The sequence below is a fragment of the Natator depressus genome, chromosome 4 (genome assembly GCF_965152275.1).
Source record: "Natator depressus isolate rNatDep1 chromosome 4, rNatDep2.hap1, whole genome shotgun sequence".
Taxonomy (NCBI): Eukaryota; Metazoa; Chordata; order Testudines; family Cheloniidae; genus Natator; species Natator depressus.
Window position 1 is genome coordinate 88365348 of NC_134237.1, and position 19560 is coordinate 88384907.

Below are 19560 nucleotides of genomic sequence, written 5' to 3' on the forward strand. Positions count from 1 at the left end.
GAGTGCCAGAGGGGGCCATTGGAGCGGGGCCTTTGGAGTGCGTAGGAGCCAGAGGGGGGCCATGCCACTGCTTCTGAGAGCTGCGTGGAGCGGCCCAACCCTGCGCCCTGGCTGGAGTGCTGGAGCAGGGCAAGCCCCAGACCCCACGCCCCAGCGGGAACTCAAGGGCTGGCTTAAAATGGCTTATGGCTTGTGGCTTAAAACCGCAGGCTGTAGTTTGCCCACCCCTGTGCTAGCCATCTTTTACCTGTATCCACATCTGCAAGCCGTCTCACATGGGCTAGCAACGGGGCGAGGGAAGGGAAGGAGTGGGTGGCAGAGTTTTGCAGGGAAGAGGCAGCACAAAGGAGATGCTGGGGGGAAGGGGCTTCGCGTCACATGCTGCTCCCAGGGGCTCACGAGGGACGGCACACAGCAGCAGCAGTGTGTGTTGCATCACAGTGGGGTGGAGGGGTGGGGCATCGGGGCCCCAGCCACTCCAATTCCCATGGCCAGGGGTGGGCCCTGCTGCCCAGGAGCCGTCGGGCCGGGCCCAGGACTGGGAGCGCAGTCTATGCTGCCGGACCGGGCCATGATGGGGACACCGTCACTGCCTGAGGGGCCTGAGCTTCTGGACAGGAAGCAGCGTGGCGAGCGGGTGCTGGACAGCCCTGAGTCCAACCTGCCACCCAGTCCCAGCCACTGGCTGCTGCTGCCGGCCCCGAGCGCACTGCACCCCCTGGGCTGCCTGAGCTGGAAGCCGGTGAGTAGAGCCCTGCACAGTTGTATCCACATCCAATCCACTATCCGCAAAAATGGTCTGTGGATATGAAGCAGACATCCACAGATTTGCAGAGCTCTACTTAGGAAATTCGTTGTCAGATACTTAAGGAACTAGCTGAAGCAATCTTGGAACTGACAGCAATTATCTTAGAGAATTCATGGAGAATGGATGAGGTCCTAGAGGGCTGGAGAAGAGCAACATAGTACATATCTTTAAAAAGAAGAACAAAGAAGACCTGGGAAACTATAGTCCAGTCAGCCTAACTTCAATACCTGGAAAGATACTGGAACAAATGATTGAAGAATCAGTTTGTAAGCATGTAGTGGATAGTAAGATTATAAGGAATAACCAGCATAGATTTGTCAAGAACAAAACGTGCCAAACCAACCTAATTGCTTCTTTGAAAGGTTCACTGGTCTAGGGCTTAGGTGGAAAGCAGTGCCAATAGCCGTGCTATATCTTGATTTTTAGTAGGGCTTTTAACGCAATCCCACATGACATTTTCATAAACAAACTAGGGAAATGAAGTCTAGATGATATTGCTATAAAGTGGGTGCCCAAATGGTTGAAAGAGTAGTTATCATTGGTTTGCTGTCAAACTGGCGGCGGGGAGGGGGGGCGGGATATATTGTGGGACTATGCAGAGCTCAGTCCTGGGTCTGGTACTATTCAATGTTTTCATTAATAACTTGGATAATGGCCTGGAGAATATGCTTATAAAATTTGTGGATGACATCAAGCTGTGAGGGGTTGGTAGCATTCGAATTCAAAACAACCATGACAAATTGTAGAGTCGGCCTGAAATCAACGAGATGCAATTCAATAAAGACAAGTGCAAAATACGACGCTTGGGCAGGAGAAGAATCAGATGCACAACTACGAAATAAGAACTAATTGGCTATATCATAGTGCTGCTGAAAAGGGTCTGGGGTTATAATGGATCACAAATTGAATATGAGTTGACATTGTAGGAAAGATGTAGACAAATTGGAGAGTGTCCCAAGGTGAGCAACAAAAATGATAAAGGTTTACTAAACCTGGCCTATGAGGAAAGTTTGAACAAAAGGGCTTGTTTAGACTTGAGAAAAGAAGATTGAGTTGCGGGGACTTGATAACAGTCTTCAGATATGTTTAGGGCTGTTATTAAGAGGAAAATGGTCAATTGTTCTTCATGTTCAGCTAAAGTAGAACAAGAAGCAATGGGCTTAATCTGCTGCAAGAGAGATCTAGGTTAGATATTCAGAAAACCCTTCTAACTGCAAGGGTAATTAAAATCTGGAATAGGTTTCTAAGGGAGTTTGGAATCTCCATCACTGAGGTTTTGAAGAAGAAGTTGGACAAATGAGGTTTACTTGGTCCTTCATCAGTGCAGGGGGCTAGACTTGATGACCTCTTGAGGTTTGGGGGATTCTGTAACAGGTTTGGGGGATTTCCTCCATCATCAAGTCCCTCTTCCCCACTCCAGATTTCAAACCAGAAATTCTCCGGGGGCTCTGATGCTCTCAGAAAAGAGCCAGTTTTCATAGTCCTTCCCATCCAGACCCCAAAACCTGTGCGCTTTGTAATGAAAGTTTAACATAAAGATTTCCCCCAATATGTTTGCAAAAACAGCATTAGAGTAATAGTAAAGGATTAAAGTAAATTGAAATTAACAACCTTATATATAGATAATGTATATATAATTTGGTAAAACTTTAGCTCTTAGTTGGTGGGAAGAATCAGTGCATCCAGAGTGTAATTATTTTTACAAAACACAGATTTAATGTAGTAGCCAAAGTCAGATTAAAGATCCCACCTTATCTATTGGCAATAATATTTCTAAAGATGTGTATGATTAGTAGAAAAGTATACAGTGGCATTCAGGGGCCTCCAACCCTGGGAGCCAAAACCCTTCCGCAGGGCCTCCCACCCCATATTTCTCTGAAATTAATTTGAAAATGTTGGTCAGTAGGGCTAGCAAAAAGACTGCTGCAGATTACTTCCCCTGGAAAAAAGGGGAAGCAGAAACCTGATTGTGACTCTGCTTCTGTGACTTTGCTCCTGGGGCAACACAGCTATGAACTATCCTTTACTGATGCTGAATTGTAGGGTTACAATCCAGTTCTTAATATTTACTATGAGAAAGATTTTCAAAAGCACTCAGTGGGAGCAATTAAGCCAGTGCTGAACTCAATGGTAAAACAACTGACTTCAGTGGAAGCAGACGCAGACCAATGCTGAACACTTTTTGAAAAGCCATCCAATTATTTAAATTGTTAAATGCATATTAATTAATGCCTTTGATTAAATGTAAGTAACATACTGAAAATATGCTGAGAAATTGTTAGAATCTGGGGAAAATTGTCCTCTGAATTCTAACTAAATATATGTTAAACATCTCTCTCTCTTACAAAGAAACTGTAAACAATAGCCAAGGTTTATATAGCATCTACTGTTCACAGACTTTAACCAAGAAGGAACCATCATGATAATCTAGTCTGACCTCCTCCTGCACATTGCAAGCCACAAAACCTCACTCACCCACTCCTGTAATATACCCATAATTTTTGGCTGAATTACTGAAGTCCTCTTTAAAGACTTAAAGTTACAGAGAATTCATCATTTATTCCAGTTAAAATCTCCAAGTGACCTGTGCCCCATATAGCAGAGGAAGGCGAAAAATTCCCAAGGTCTCTACCAATCTGACCCAGGGGAAAATTCTTTCCTGACCCCAAACATGATGGTCATTTGGACCCAGAGCATTTCAGCAAGACAGTCAAACAGTCAAGTACCTGGAAAATAATACTCTGTAGTAACTCAGAGCCCTTCCCATCTAGCATCACTGTTGCTCCAGAGCTGAAGAAAGTGGGGATGTTAACAAACTCTGTTCCCAAAACTAGGCTAGCATCACAGTTGATTCACAAAAAATGATGTGAACAAAAAGAAAATACTTGTGTTCACTTGTGCTAAAAAAAAAAAAAAAAAAAAGCGGGGGTACCCAACAAGTTTGCCAAATAGAAAGAGGCAAAATGAATCGGGAAATATTAACTTTAAATTTTTAAGAGGGTACCACAAGCAATGGAAGATAAAAATGAAAAAGTATTTGACACTCTGTAAAAAGTTAATTATAGACACATGTATTACTCCACAGTGACACTGCACCCCATATTCTTCATAGTGATATTACTATGATATGGTGGTAGCATAATTATGATGCATTTTATGCAAGATAAATCATGAGAGGTATCATTGGAAAAGTTATGATTTGCTGAATATGATTATCCTATTTGTATACATGTATCATTTTTATCTGAAGTTATGAATACTGACTATGTATCTGTATTTCAAATGTAGTTACACCTGGATAACGCCCACTAGACAAGATGCTTTCAGCCTAGACAGTGGGTGGGAAAGGGCCTGTTCATGGCAATGGGCCATTAGGAAAGAACAACAGGCCTTAGGAGAAGCCTATCTCCCACCTGGGAAACCTTTCTGAGCATGCTCAGACAATGCTCAGACAATATATAGAATGCTCAAGTAATGGCTGCTATGACTCTCTACAAGGACATGTGACCAGACCACGTCTTTGGACTCCATCTTGGGATGTCAGTATTTTTCCACAGACTGGTTTGGGAACCAAGCTTTGGGAACAAAGGCTTCCTGCCATATGCAAAAGCTATATAAGGCAGGGAGTGACATCATCTGTGGTTCTTCACTTCCCATACAAGAAGACTCCTGGTAACACCTGAGGAACAAAGACTGAACTGGGGGAAGTGCTGGACCCAGGCTAAAGGGATTTTTAGCCTGTGAATGAAATTCCTGGGGATTCCACGCTGTAAAGCAAGTGCAGCTTGCCCCTTAAGAACCTGCTTGTATAATCTCTTACAGTGAGAATCTGCTAATTCATATCCAATCTATCTAGTATATTAGGCTTAGTTTGTGTTTTTTGTTTATTTGCTAGGTAATCTGCTTTGATCTGTTTGCTATCCCTTATAATCACTTAAATCTATCTTTTGTAGTTAATAAACTTGTTTTTGCTTTATTTAAACCAGTGAGTTGGAGTAAAGTATGTGGGAATTTTAGCTCAAGGGGCAAAGGCTGTTGCATATTCCTCTCCACATTGAGGGAGGGGGCGAGCTTTATGAGCCTACGCTGTATAGTTTCCTGTGCAGCGCAAGATGATATAATTTTCAGTTTACACTCCAGAGGGGGTGTGTGCCTGGGGAGTTGGGAGTTGCCTTAGCTGTAGCCTTTCCATTGTTGGTTCATTGCAGGGACTGGACAGAGAGCCCGCATGTAACTGCAGCTGGATGTGGCATTACCTGTATGAAAGCTGGTAAAAGTGCAGGCTGGAGGGCTTTGCAGCTTGTCACAGCAATACAGTGTGTGAGGGAGCCCAGGCTGGTGGGTCTGGGGGATCAGTGGTACTCTGGGGAAAACCCATCACACCCATGTTGGTATCAATGAAGCCAGAATTTTACCCAGTGGCTAAACTCCCACTGACTTCAATACGGCCAGGATTTCAGCTTCTGTATTTATCTAGATATGATCTTTTTAAAAGAATCCAATATTTTAACATATTTAGAAATTGAATTTTGCATTGCTTAACTACACAAACTCCCCCCCCACACACACACACACACCTTCCTTGAAGACACAAATTAGCTGGCAATATTAATTCTAAAATATTTTGTCATTAATGTATACTAATTTGGGCCCCTACAAACACTTGTGCATGCGCTAAACTTTACTCACATGAGTAGTCCAATGGAACTCAGTTATTACTATTGTGTTGAAAGCTAAGCAGGTGTGTAAGTGTTTGCAGGATTGGGATCTTACTGAAAGAAACAGTTCATTGTTTATATAAAAATGAGGTTTCTGGTTTTGGCTGATATGTAAAATTAAATAGCAAATACTGCATATCACTTAACTTTTATATCAGACGATTTGTCGGAATCTAGCACTGGAAGTCAGCTAGTCACCTTACTGTTATAAAATCCATCTTTATGGCATAGGACACAGGGACAGACACAAAAGGTTGAAAGCATAGAAGCATATCTTCATAAGAACTAAACAGTCCCCATTGTTGGATGACCAGAGTGAATCATCATTTATGTAGGTTATATCAAAGTTCACAATCTTCAAGTCCTTGTTAAGGTACATGTAATTCAATTTGTTTAATGTTCGAGCAAAGGCATATTTAGATGCACAGCTATGTGCTTCCCAACTGTAGACCTTCTCAAAGTGCATATCAAAATATGGATTATCCTAAAAATGAAGAGAGAATGAAATTAGTAGCTTTACAGGCACTAGAACAGCAACATTTATTGTTTTATGCTTAGCCACCTTGTAATCTTTGTCTCACTGTAATGGATTCATAAAATATTAGCACTGGACTTCAGAAATATTTCCACAATCCATAGACAGTCCTACGGGGTGGTTCTTTTAAATTTTTACCAAGAATGGCCCTAAAACAGTAGTCCTTAATCAGGTATAACTCTCAATGATGTGAGCAGGGGCTTCAGGATTTGGCCAAATGAGCACACTACAACTTACGACAATTATAAGACACAATTTTAAAATGTACAAGGACTGTAGTATTGTCCAAAATGTACTGTATGAAGAGCACTTATCTCCTATTATAAATAAATTCCCCTATCAAATTAAGATTATTGATTGCCTTCTTTGCTTATATTGCAGATCTCTGTGTTTACAGGCTCCTCTGCTTGCTTAATGCTAACAATGGCTTTAAAATGAAACCTGTTAAATTAAACTTTGTGAATGTCATCAGCTGTAGTTTATTATGACCATTTATACTAATGTTAATGACTTTATGATTAAATGTTTTTTCATCAGAAATAAGACAAGCCTTGATCATACGCTCTTATGAAAAAAATCTGTGGGAGGAGGTTCTGGAATAGGAAATCTCTGGGAGGATTGCCTCAGGGGATAGCTCCCTCACATCATTGCATTATGGGAGTGGAGTTCATTGTAGCCATGCTATAAGCAAGTCCTTCTGGCTGACATGGCTGTGGGAGCTCTGGGATGTGAAAAGTTCCAGAGGAAAGATAAATCAGTCTTAAACTGTTACTTTTTTGGCCTAAGCTGCATGGAGCCAGGAGGGGCTGGGAGTGGTTGGACATATCCTCCACCCCCAAGCCTCATTCACCCAGATTTACCATAAACACAGAGAGTGTATAAAGTACTCAAAGTATGGGAAGGGGAATGGGACTGACTCTACGCCCTCGTGGGCATGAGGGGAGAATCATGTTCTTGTACCAGACATGGATGAGCTACAGAGCTTGCATATATGCACCAGATGTGTTCATCATAAAATCCTTTCAGGCTTTGCCAGGTATGGCTGAGATTTGTTTAAATAAGGTATTTTACACACACATCTAGTGACTGAACAGTAAAATACAGTTTAGCATTCCATTACATCTCCCCCTTCAAGTTCTACATTCCCACCATTTACAATATTTACACTATCACACTCTTTGATGTTCAATACGGATCAGTCTGTTAAGTCTCTGAATTGTGCTGGTTTTCTAATTACATGACCTGAACACATAACAATTTGGTCATTAGTTGCAGTGACTGTCTCTGGTCGGTTTGGAATCTGAGTGTTCTTCTTCACGTTCTGCATTGGCCATTTGTAGAGTTTGTTCAGCTCATTGTTCTTTCTGAGGAAAACTGTAGATGTTGACAGTTTTTGTTGAACTCTCCACTGTTGGTCTCGATCACATATGATCGTGGCGCTGAATTTTTTCTTTACAGCAGCTGGAGTTGTCCATCCCTCTTCTCCATCCAATTTGACAAAAACATGGTTGCCAGGTTCTAGATCTGGCAGTTCTCTAACCAAGTGACATCTGTTGTAAAAGTGTTCATAAGCTTTTTTAGCCTTTTTATCCTATTGGGCTACTTTTTTCATGTTTGGCCACGTTGGAGATAGAACTACTGCTCAAGCTTTGGAAAAGAACCTGAGTTGTCTTCCCATCAGGAGTTTTGCTGGACTGTATCCAGTAGCTGCTATTGGTGTTGATCTGTTACTCAGAAGAGCAAGGAATGGATCTTTCTGCTGTAGGATTTTCTTGGCTGTCTGTACAGCTTTCTCAGCATCTCCTTTTGCTTGTGGGTAATGTGGGCTGCTAATAATATGATCAAAATCATATTTCATTCAGAATGACTTACATTGTGCTGCAGTGAATTGTGGTCTGCTGTCTGTCATTAGTTTTTCTGGAATACAGAAGTGATCAAAAGATCATTTCAATTTCTCAGTAACACTATGACACGTTATGTCTTTCAAGTACATTATTTCTATATATCTGGAAAAACAGTCCACTATGACCAGAAAATGATGTCCTCTGAATTTGCATAAATCGGCAGTTAGTCGCTTCCAAGGTCTCTTTGGTAGGTATGTTTGTATACTGTGTGGTTCAACATTGTCTTCTAAGTTGATTTGTACTGGATCTCCTTTCAAAAGTCCCCTATCATCATATCTACCATCAATTTCTTCCAATTTCTTTCACTAGCCCATAATGGTTGCCATATTGCAGCTGAGAAGGTTGTTGGTCTTTGATCCTAGGCACTCTGAACAATTGGAAAAAGGCAAATATAGTTCCCATCTTTAAAAAAGGGAAGAAGGAGAATCCGGGGAACTACAGACTGGTCAGCCTCATCTCAGTCCCTGGAAAAATCATGGAGTGGGTCCTCAAATAATCCATTTTGAAGCACTTGGAGGAGAGGAAGGTGATCAGGAACAGTCAACATGGATTCACCAAGGGCAAGTCATGCCTGACCAACCTGATTGCCTTCTGTGATGAGACAACTGGCTCTGTGGATATGGGGAAAGTGGTGGATGTGATATACCTTGACTTTAGCAAAGCTTTTGATACTGTCTCCCACAGTATTCTTGCCAGCAAGTTAAAGAAGTATGGATTGGATGAATGGACTATAAGGTAGATAGAAAGCTGGCAAGATCATCAGGCTCAACAGGTAGTGATCAATGGCTCGATGTCTAGTTGGCAGGTGGTATCAAGCAGAGTGCCCCAAGGGTCAGTCCTGGGGCCGGTTTTGTTCAATATCTTTATTAATGATCTGGAGGTTGCCATGGATTGCACCCTCAGCAAGTTCACGGACGACACTAAACTGTGGGGAGAGATAGATATGCTGGAGGGTAGGGATAGGGTCCAGAGTGACCTAGACAAATTGGAGGATTGGGCCAAAAGAAATCTGATGAGGTTCAACAAGGACAAGTGCAGAGTCCTGCACTTAGGATGGAAGAATCCCATGCACTGCTACAGGCTGGGAACCGACTGGCTAAGCAGCAGTTCTGCAGAAAAGGACCTGGGGATTACAGTGGACAAGAACCTGGATATGAGTCAACTGTGTGCCCTTGTTGCCAAGAAGCCCAGTGGCATATTGGGCTGCATTAGTAGGAGCATTGCCAGCAGATCGAGGGAAGTGATTATTCCTCTCTATTCAGCACTGGTGAGGCTACATCTGCAGCAATGTGTCCAGTTTTGGGCCCCCCACTGCAGAAAGGCTGTGGACAAATTGGAGAGAGTCCAGCAGAGGGCAACAAAAATGAATAGGGGGCACATGACTTACGAGGAGAGGCTGAGGCTGAGAGATTACTGAGAAATTTAGTCTGCAGAAGAGAAGAGTGAGGGGGGATTTGATAGAAGCCTTCAACTATCTGAAGGGGGGGTTCCAAGGAGGATGGAGCTAGGCTGTTCTCAGTGGTGGCAGATGGCAGAACAAGGAACAGTGGTCTCAAGTTTCAGTGGGGGAGGTCTAGGTTGGATATTAGGAAAAACTATTTCACTAGGAGGGTGGTACTGGAATGGGTTACCTAGGGAGGCAGTGGAATCTCCATCCTTAGGGTTTTAAAGGGCTGGCTTCACAAAGCCCTGGCGGGGATGATTTAGTTGGGGTTGCTCCTGCTTTGAGTAGGGTGTTGGACAAGATGCCCTCCTAAGGTCTCTTCCAACCCTAATCTTCTATGATTCTATGATTTTCTATGAATGCATAGATTTTATCTTTGTAAACTGTTTCTGTGATGAACTGGTCCATGCAGTTCAGAATACCTCCAGGGCTACTCAGAGCTGTGTCTGGTGACTTAAGCTCTGGGAGGGGTTGAAGTGATTGTACATCCCTTCTGAGATGACTGTGACATCAGCTCCTGAGTCAGTTTTAAAGTCAATAGTCTTGCCGTGAATATTCAGTTTCACTCTCCAGGCAGGCTCTATGTCATCACAAGTGACAGATTCCAGAAACAATGACTTTTGATTATCTATAATATGAATCAACTCTCTGACTGCTTTGGTGCAGCAAACAGATGCAAAATGTCCATATATTGTACAATTATTACACCATGTGCCTCAGCTGGACATACATCATCTCTTGGGATATGACTTTTTCCATGCTGTGATGGGGTGTTCACCCCACACTTGCCCTGAAAAGGTTAATGAAGGCTGGGGCATTGTAGATCCCAGACAGACAGCAGGTCTGGAAAGGCTATGAATTCCCTGGAAGGTGAGGATCTTAGTGACCTGGATGGAGGGCTGAGTCATGATGAGGCTGCCATGGTTCCTGGAGTGAGGTGGGTCTGCAGAAGGAGAGGACAATGGGAGAGGCACCACCTGAAGAGAGTGCACCATCTGGCAGAACTAATCCCCAGGATGGCCAGCAGGAGGTGCCACTGTGTGAGTAGACCCTGTGACACATACCTCGTGCATGTAGGCTGGAATTTATTCTTCTTAGACTGGGAGTTCTCTCTCCTTGCCCACAGCAGTTTTATTATGATGACTTTTAACACTCAAGTGTCTGTTATAGCGTCTAAGCTAGTTTCAGGCTTTTCAAGTTGCTCCTGCCTTTTGTTCTGTTTGACTAATTCTGACTGTTTTGCTATCTGTCTAGCTGTGGCTAGGATTAAATTTCTCAGCAGTTGTAGCTACTGTAGCAGGTTTTTATCTGTTAACCCAATTACCAGTCTGTCTCTGATATTTTCATGTCTTGCCTTCCCTAAAATCAGTTTTCAGCCAATGTAGACAGAGCTCTTATAAAACATTCAACGTTTTCCCCTGGTTCTTGAATTCCCTGGTGAAAACATGCTCTTTCATAAACCACATTTCTATGAGGTATAGAGTATGCATCAAACATAGGCAGAACCCTTTCATAGTTATCTTTATAACTATTTTCAGTAAAGTCAAAGGACTTAAAGATATGCTCTGCTTGCTTCCCCATAGCATAAATTAAAGACAATAGCTGTATATCTCCAGTTTCTTTGTTCAGCTTGGTTGCCATGCAAAATCTTGCAAAATATTATTTCCAGTCTGTCCACTCTGAAGGTTTGTCGAAGCTGAAGTTCTCTGGGGCATTGAAGAGTGGCATGTTGATGAGATCCTGCAACCTTTGTTGCTTTGTTTCTTCTGTTTGCAACCTTTGTTCCCTTTTTCCTTCTGTTTCTATTCTTAGTTTACTCCTGATACCATGTCATGTTGTTCTGTATCAGATATGGACTGGCTATAGAGCATGCCTTTAAACACAAGATATATTCATCATAAGATCCTTTAATGCTCTGCCAGGTATGGCTGAGGTTTTTTTAAACGAAGTACTGTATTTCACACACAGAGCCATCTAGTGGCTGAACAGTAAAATACAATTTAGCATTCCATTGAAGGGACAATCTTTTTGGATTCCACTGAATGCATCCGATGAAGTGAGCTGTAGCTCACGAAAGCTTATGCTCAGATAAATCGGTTAGTCTCTAAGGTGCCACAAGTACTCCTTTTCTTTTTGCGAATACAGACTAACACGGCTGCTACTCTGAAACCAATCTTTTTGGGGTGAATGATTCAGACCAAGGTTTGTTTTTCTTGGAAGAAAATTGCACTGATTTTTCTTTGAGAACTCTGGATGAAATAATTTTTATGTAGAATTTATTCCTGTATTTCTACTTGGATTATATTCATTTGGCGGAATGTCTATTAAAATCTTGTATTGTAAATGCAATAAGGTATTTTCCTCAATGCACCTTCATCTTCTGTAAAATTTAATCTAATTCTATCTCTGGGGTTGTTCTTATGTCTGTTTTTAGTGTCAATTTTTCCCCTTCCATAGTTACACTTGAATTACTACTCTGACTTGAATCCCTTAGCCGCAGGTCCAGTGATTAGGGTACTAGGTTAGGACTTGGAAATTAAACCTGGGTCTCCCTAGTCTGCCACACACTTTGTGTGTGATCTTGGGCAAGTCACTTAGCTTCTCTGTGCCTCAGTTCTGTATCTTAAAATGGAGATAATAGTACTTCCCCAACTTACTGGGGTGTTGTGAGGATAAATACATTAAAAGATTGGCAGGTGCTCAGATTAGTAATGAGGGCCGTATAAGTAACAAAGATATATAAATCGTGCTTACTTTACTCATGAAAAACATTCAGAGAAACCAAGTAATGTGAGCAAGATTTGGTCCCAAATATTTCAAGATTGCTGTTCATGAGAATGCAGTTGCTAGCTCCATGTTTTTGGGTCCACCTCTTTTTCATTATATTTGTGGGGGTTTTCATGGGAAAGCTCCAGTGTAAAAAAATAGTGTATGGTCACTACATCTATTTAAAAAGAGTACATCACTAAAAGTAAGTGTCTTAGCCTTGTCTAGATGCACATGGACTTAACCTTTTAAAACTGATTTAGTTAAACCAGTGTGTTTGTATATAAACACTATTTTAGTTTTTTAATTTTTAAAAAGCAAGATTAAATCAACAGATTTGTTAGTTAAAGGTCCATGTTCCCACTCCATATCTATAGGTGCAGGCTCCCTTCTGTGCACATACATTTGTGCCACTTATTCCTCCACTCTGCAACACTTGGGAATGTTCAGGGACTAGGCATGGTCTGGGGATTCCCTGGCAGCACAGCAGGAGGCTGATGCTCTTGCATCCTGAAGAGCTGCTGAGAACCATGTGTACCTCAGAATTTGTGAGCTAAGGGGGCAGAATCCCCAGCTGCTGCTTCCACTGGTAGGAATAATTTTGTTCCCACATTCTGCAGAATTTATATAAAGTTATGCAACTTGAAACTCTGGAATTTTCCTCATCTTTACTGAGGTAATTCCAAGTTCAAATATCCTGCCCTCAGTTATACATAAGCAACTCAACGGAAGACATTGAGTTAAATTTTCCTTTTAGTTACACCAATGTTAATCTACTGAATTACTCCAGATTTACACTGGTGGAGTTGAAGTCAAAAAGTGACTTGGATACTCTCTATTACTGCAATGACATACAAGCAAGAAATAGGCCATCTTGACTCTCATATCTAAGGTGAGTTTACAGAACTGACAAAAAAAAATATTGTAAGCACAGCAAATGTGATCTGGAGTCTCTGACAAATGATAAATCTGTATCCCCATTATGCCATCTTTTTTTTTACAGAATCTCTTTTCTTAGTAGAACTGCACCTCATCTGTTACGTCACAAATTGTAACATAAATGCATTGTGTTAATAGAAACTTACAATAAAATACAGCACTTACAGTGTCTGCTTCTTTTCCATCAATCATCTCCAGATCTTGCAATAACCACTTTTCAGCCATTTCATATTTCTCATCCAGATCTATTCTGAAGTGTTTCACCATAGATATTTCTACTTCTCCATCTTTAGTCACTGCAAGACAAAGAAATAGTTTACACAAACAGATAATTGCTTTCCAAAATATCTGAAAATGAAATACTTCATCAAGCTGTATTTTAAACAATAAAAACTAGAGCTATATGAAACTTGATGGGTTTGTTTGCATAGCGAGCAGAATTTAGCCCAATGTTTGCAGCCTATAAAGTCTATTTGCTTTTAATAGATTCTGTTTTTTAACCCTAACCCATCCTGTAAAGGCGAATCTTGTTTGTGGGAAAGCTTTGTTGTTGGGTTTACTAAAGAATACATGCATTAAGGCCCTGATCCTGCCTGTAGATCTGTGCAAGTAGACCCCCGTGGGTCTGGAATCCTAGTTCCTTCAGTTGTGCACCATGCACATGCTAGGGTCCACTGAGATGTTGGACTGTGACCAAAATCAGTTCTGAGTCTGTGCATTTACATTAATGTTTGTATACTTCCCGTGAATGGAAGATCTGTGTTTTCCTATAAAATATTAATATAATACATAACAAAAATAACATGTAGTATTTAAGAAACACTACTTGAAGTTCCAACTTATCTGTGGTTATCTCTAGGTTTCATAGATTCATAGATATTTAGGTCAGAAGGGACCATTATGATCATCTAGTCTGACCTCCTGCACAATGCAGGCCCCAGAATTTCACCCACCACTTTCTTTCATGGAAGTTATTATTTTCCTGCTAATCGGGAGCAAGTGAAAGAAGAATAGAAAAACTCTTCATAATCCTCATCAATATTAATTAATTGCAGTAAGCATGGAAAAGGAGATCAGTATTATGGAATATACATGCTAATTAGTGGGGAAAGCACTGGAATTTGAACACCTATATTAGGTAGGTTTATTTTATTTTCTCTTTTTTAATTGTCAGCTGGTGTCTATGGCTTCACACAGAGATTTGTAACTCTTGCACCCTCCTGAGAAGTGGTACACCTCTGACCTAACGGTCTGCTTCTTCAGCCTAGTACTCCTAAACCATTCTTCCCCTGCGACTGCAGCCTGACCTCATCACTAGACATCATCACATATCCTCTGGGGGAGTGGTCTGGTCCGAGAGTAGAGGGCTGTAGAAAAAGGGTGAAGAGCAGGTACCAGAGGCACAGCATACTTCAGGGGCACAGTATGTTTTTTAAATGGAATTCCTGGACATCACCTGGCAATAACTTCTTATCCAAATTTCTTTTGCCCTGCCTTGTTAGCAAGAAATTGGTAGTCCTCGTGGAGGAAGTTTTACCCTTTTTGTCAATCATTTTACTGTACTTTAAAAAAAATAATAGAAACAGATTTAAAAAAAAAACAAAAAAACACGTGTAGGGCCTGATCTTGCAAACCCTAGCTGAGGCGCATAACTCCATTTACACAAGAGGGATTACTCCTATAAAAATTACTTCCATGCGCAAGGGTTTACTGGGTCAAGCCCATATTTCATCCTGAAATACAGAGACAAACAAACCCAAAACAACAAATACATTGGATACAGATTTTCCAGCAAATGCACAGTAAAACTGTGTGGCTTGCTTTTTTTTCTTCCTGGTCCTGTCTGTTGGGAAACCCAACTAATTAGTGCTTCTTCTAGTGCTAGGCTCTAGACTCCATCTAGGAGTTGAAATCGTATGACGTCTGAGAAGAACGTGTGTTAAGAAACAGTCCTAGAAATAGTGAAGTCCTAGCTCATCTAAAATATGTCCTCACTTCTTTGGTAGTTTAGGTTATCCAAGTTCCTATTCCTCATACTCCCTTGAGAAAAATTGTATAACATCAGCATTTCTCAGATTTCCCATTTAATTTAGGTTTGAAATTTCTTCTTGGGGGAGAGGAGAGACATTATAGTGCCTTGGATTGTTTAAATTGTTCCCTGGGGTGTTTTACAGAAGAAAAATAAATGCAGTTTGGGGATGCTTGTATTTTCCAATGGACTATATTAAGATGTCATTGCAATCCCTCCTAACCACATCAAAACACAGTTGCTAAAATTGGCTAGACATATCTGCATTTCAGTTTTGCCACTAATTGGGTTGATTAGTGATTCAATGTAGGGGAGTACTAATGGGCACTAATTTCCTCATTCCAGACTTTTACCATTTGCCCCTATGAAAGTGAAGAGAGACAATATTGGGAATATGGCATGGAAATAGCAGCATTTATCTACCCACATTGTGGTTTTATTGTAGTATAGCTTTAAATGGGACAGGCTGTAAAGGATTCTGTTTGCATCTATGCAAATATTTGGTTATTTACAATATTTTCTCTTTCTTACAAGCTATTGACAGGCATAATACAAGTTAACCAGTAAGAATAAATTGAGACTACATTGCAAGGATAAGATCTTAGTTAGACTGTTTTGATCTTACACTAATTGTGCTTCTAGAATATATACTTGTCACTTGTGAAGAATTAGGAAACATTTGGCTGTATTTAAATTATATTAAAACAGTAACAATTTTTTTTAAAGGTTTCATGCCTGATATTTGTACATCTTCTAAATGCACAAAAATACCAACCTGTTTTCAGGGTTCACAGAATTTGTTAAAATAGAAAACTCAGTCAAAAGTAAAACAAGTTTGGGCTCCTTTCCTCCTAATCCCTTATTGATACTGCACAAAGCCATCACCCATTCTGACGTTATCTGATATAACTGGTAGTCTCTATTCAAGAAACTTCCAGGATTAGAAAGGGCTGTTTAGGTCAGGATTTAGGACTATATCCTGCAAGGTGCTGAGCAACTGGAACTGCCAGTGACTGCAGTAGGAATTGGAGGATGCTCACCAACTTTCAGGATCAGATTTACTCTGTGCCCACCACTTACCCAACTATGCTAGAGTGGGGTTTTTTTCTCTCTCACACACACACTCACACACATGCACACACACACTCACTCTCCATTCTTAATTTTCAGTATATTTTCCACTATGTCTGCAGAGATTCTCCATTAGGTGAATTTGTTTAGATGATTTCTTCACTGGTTTGTTCTTTTTATTCTGTGGAAACAACACTCAAATATTTCAGAAGGTACTTTTGCTCCCTTTTCCCTTTGAATGTTCTATAACAGAACTTTAGTCTGATTTTAAAACAAATATTTTTATATTTGTCATCGTTGCACAAACTATCAACCTTCACAAAAATTCCTGAAGTCCATATGTAGCACATGGTTTGAACCTCAAGGACAAAAAGGGAGTGGAAAGTAATGTTCACTTCTACCTACTAATCATAATATTTATAAATTCCCTAATTTTGAACAGCTTTCAGTGGTATAAAAACAATACAACTTCATGGATTTCTAAACGTATTTTACTAGGTGATATTTGTCAATGCCTATTTAATAAAGTTATGTAGCAGACACATCTGAAATGATTTTTTTGATAAATATTCAAGTAATAAGGTTGTGCCACCCTGAACGATCTTACTTTATTATAGTAATAAACATTCACAATCCCTTATCTTAAACAAAGATGTACTTCAGGCAGTGAATAACAAGAAACTATACTTCAACACAATGAGGGGATGGGGACTGCAAACACTTTAAAAAAAAGACAAAGAGAACAAATGTTTACTGAAAAATGTTATGGTTATTATAAAAATGCAATTCGCATAAAATAGCATCAGTCTTTTAAAGGCAAATTAGCTACACAAAATATGCTTACAAATTGTGAATAGTTTTCTAACATTTTGTATTGACGATCTCATTTCTTTGTGTATTATAAACAACTATGTATCTGGTGCCTGTCAGAACTGGTCTGAAGTAGGAGGAAATGCATGCTCTTTTCCAACCCTATTTTCAAAATCCTAAATATGTTGCCTACAACTTTTCAAAAGTTCTGGGATTCTCAGCAATGCAGTAGGTTTCATGCTGTAGACAAGGAAATGCCCCGAACTAGATACAAATGAGAAACACAGAGACACTTAAGACAAGGCTAATGGTTTCGGGCTCCTCTTGCTTTATGTATGTCCACATATGAAGACCACAAAGGAACTGCTTGATTGAGACTGACAGCAGAGACAGCAATCTGGCAACATACTCGCCTGTCCCAAAAGATTCCAACCCATTTAATGCCATTAACTACAGCGGGAGGAAGTGTTGCAGTTTAGTTGCTCGCCACTTATTTCAAATACAATCTCGCATTATAGGCTCCGCTACTTTTTATTCAGGCAACATTCCCATTGAAGTCAATGGGAGTTATGCCCGCATTTGATCGTGCGGGATCAAGAAGCCCTATATCATAGAACCAAATTCTTCACTGATTTGCCCTTTTCTTGTTCAAAGCATTGATTTCAGTGGCGATGCCCTGCTATAACGGGGGTCAAATTTTACTCTCCCCCTCTTCTCCCCGCTGTGTGAACAGTTTATACCCAATCTCAGCGATGCACTTGGAAAATGCACGTGGCTAAGGGGCTATCCAGTTACTGTTCTACACTGTCACTCGCTTTATTACCACACTTACTAAATACAACAGCATGACAGTGTGCTTATAGGCTATTCCTAAACATCCTCATGTGGAAATCTCGGCTCTTTCTTACTGTGCAATTATAATCTGTTGCACATGCCGTGTGAATTCATGAAAGTGACGCTTTAAATCTTCCATTTAACAAAGGAAGATCCTCCAGACAATGGACAGCGGCGCAGACACGATCGTCAAATGTGGGCTAGATTCGTGTCAACAGCCATACATAAAGGAACGAGGCCCCAGACACCCGTCTCCTCGGGTTTAAGGTTAGGAGTCTGGCACGCCGCGGAGCAAAGGTAGCTGTCAGCTACACTTCAGCAAGAAGAGAGCCACACACAAGGTCTCGCGCAGGAGGCTTCTGTGCCATCTTCTTTACTTGTGTCTACACTTGGTTTAATATCCAAACTATTTTTTGTTCCATCTTAGCTCCTGAGACACACAGCCCTGGGGAAGTGCGCCGCTTTTGTTTCAATTACACTAGGCCAAAAGGCTAAGCTGAACGCAGGACCATTCGTTAAAAACCTTTCTGAGAGGCACCGGCGTCCTCCTGCCTCGCCAAGGGGGGACAGAGCCTGCATTAAAGCCCTTTGAATACAACTGCAAAATAACAGGTTTCAGAGTAGCAGCCGTGTTAGTCTGTATTCGCAAAAAGAAAAGGAGGACTTGTGGCACCTTAGAGACTAACCAGTTTATTTGAGCATAAGCTTTGGTGAGCTACAGCTCACTTCATCGGATGCATTATAGCTCTTCATCAGACTAGTACCCATGCACATCCCAATGGGTATGGGTACTAGTAGCCCAGGATCCGCGAAACGGGAAGGTGCAAGGTCAGGTGCCAGGCCAGCGCGCTGTGGGAAGACTCCCCTGAGTCACAAAACTAGGGCAAACATTCCCCTCCAGCGCCTGGCACCGTTGCCGTTAATGTAAGAGCCCGATGTGCAATGCAGATGTTGGAATGTGCCTAGTGACCAACGCAAATCAGAGCCCGAGCGGGGCCAGCAGCGGGACCCAGCATCACTCTCAGGCTCGCTAGGAGCCCGCAGCCCGGACGCGCGTGGGCTAGGGCGAGCCCGCCGCTTGCTCGCAGAGCCCGGGGCTCCTTCCTAGAGACGGATACACCTGCCCCCGCCGCCCCTGCCTTACCTGCGGCACAGAGGTAAAACCTGTCGTGGGCGGAGCACTCGATCTCTATGAACTCCCGCAGGCTCTGCCCCAGGGGGTAAAACAGCTTCTTTTGCAAGTCCTCCTTCACCAGCGAGGACATTTCCTTCGCGGCAGGCGAGGCTGATGGTCTCTCTCTCTCTGGGTCCCTTGCTGCCCCGTTTCGTGGCTCCCGAGCAGGTGCCCGGGGGTCTCGGTCTCTGCAGACACCCCGATCAGGCCTCAGACAAACCTCCAACTTCCCAGCCTCCTGACAAGAGCAGCCGCCTGCCGCCACTCTTCAGCGCCCAGCACTGACTCTCTGAGGCTTGTCCGGAGTGTGTGTGGGGGGGAGGGGGGCATACTCGTGCATATGGGTGTTGCAGACGTATATAGCCCCCGGGCTGTTATCCTGCACAGGCATTTTTAATATCAAACCTTCAGTAAAGCCCCACGACCTCGGTTTGATTCCATTATATATCCATCAGTTAACAGCTGACTGGAGGTATCGATTGTGATCATCTTCCATTAAGAATATTACCGCTGGCAAGAGGAAAGGCA

The 19560-nt window shown here is 41.8% G+C and overlaps 1 protein-coding gene across 1 annotated transcript; it reads right to left on the reverse strand.

The window, feature by feature from the left end:
- Window positions 1-5746: 5746 nt before the first annotated feature.
- On the reverse strand, window positions 5747-19209 carry EXOC1L (exocyst complex component 1 like). The gene is made up of 3 exons (XM_074950086.1): window positions 19003-19209; window positions 13280-13410; window positions 5747-6010 (listed from the first exon to the last, which is right to left on the reverse strand). Exons 1-3 carry the CDS (start codon window positions 19121-19123, stop codon window positions 5747-5749), a joined length of 516 nt encoding a protein of 171 aa, XP_074806187.1. The 5' UTR covers window positions 19124-19209.
- Between the last annotated feature and the right edge of the window lie 351 nt (window positions 19210-19560).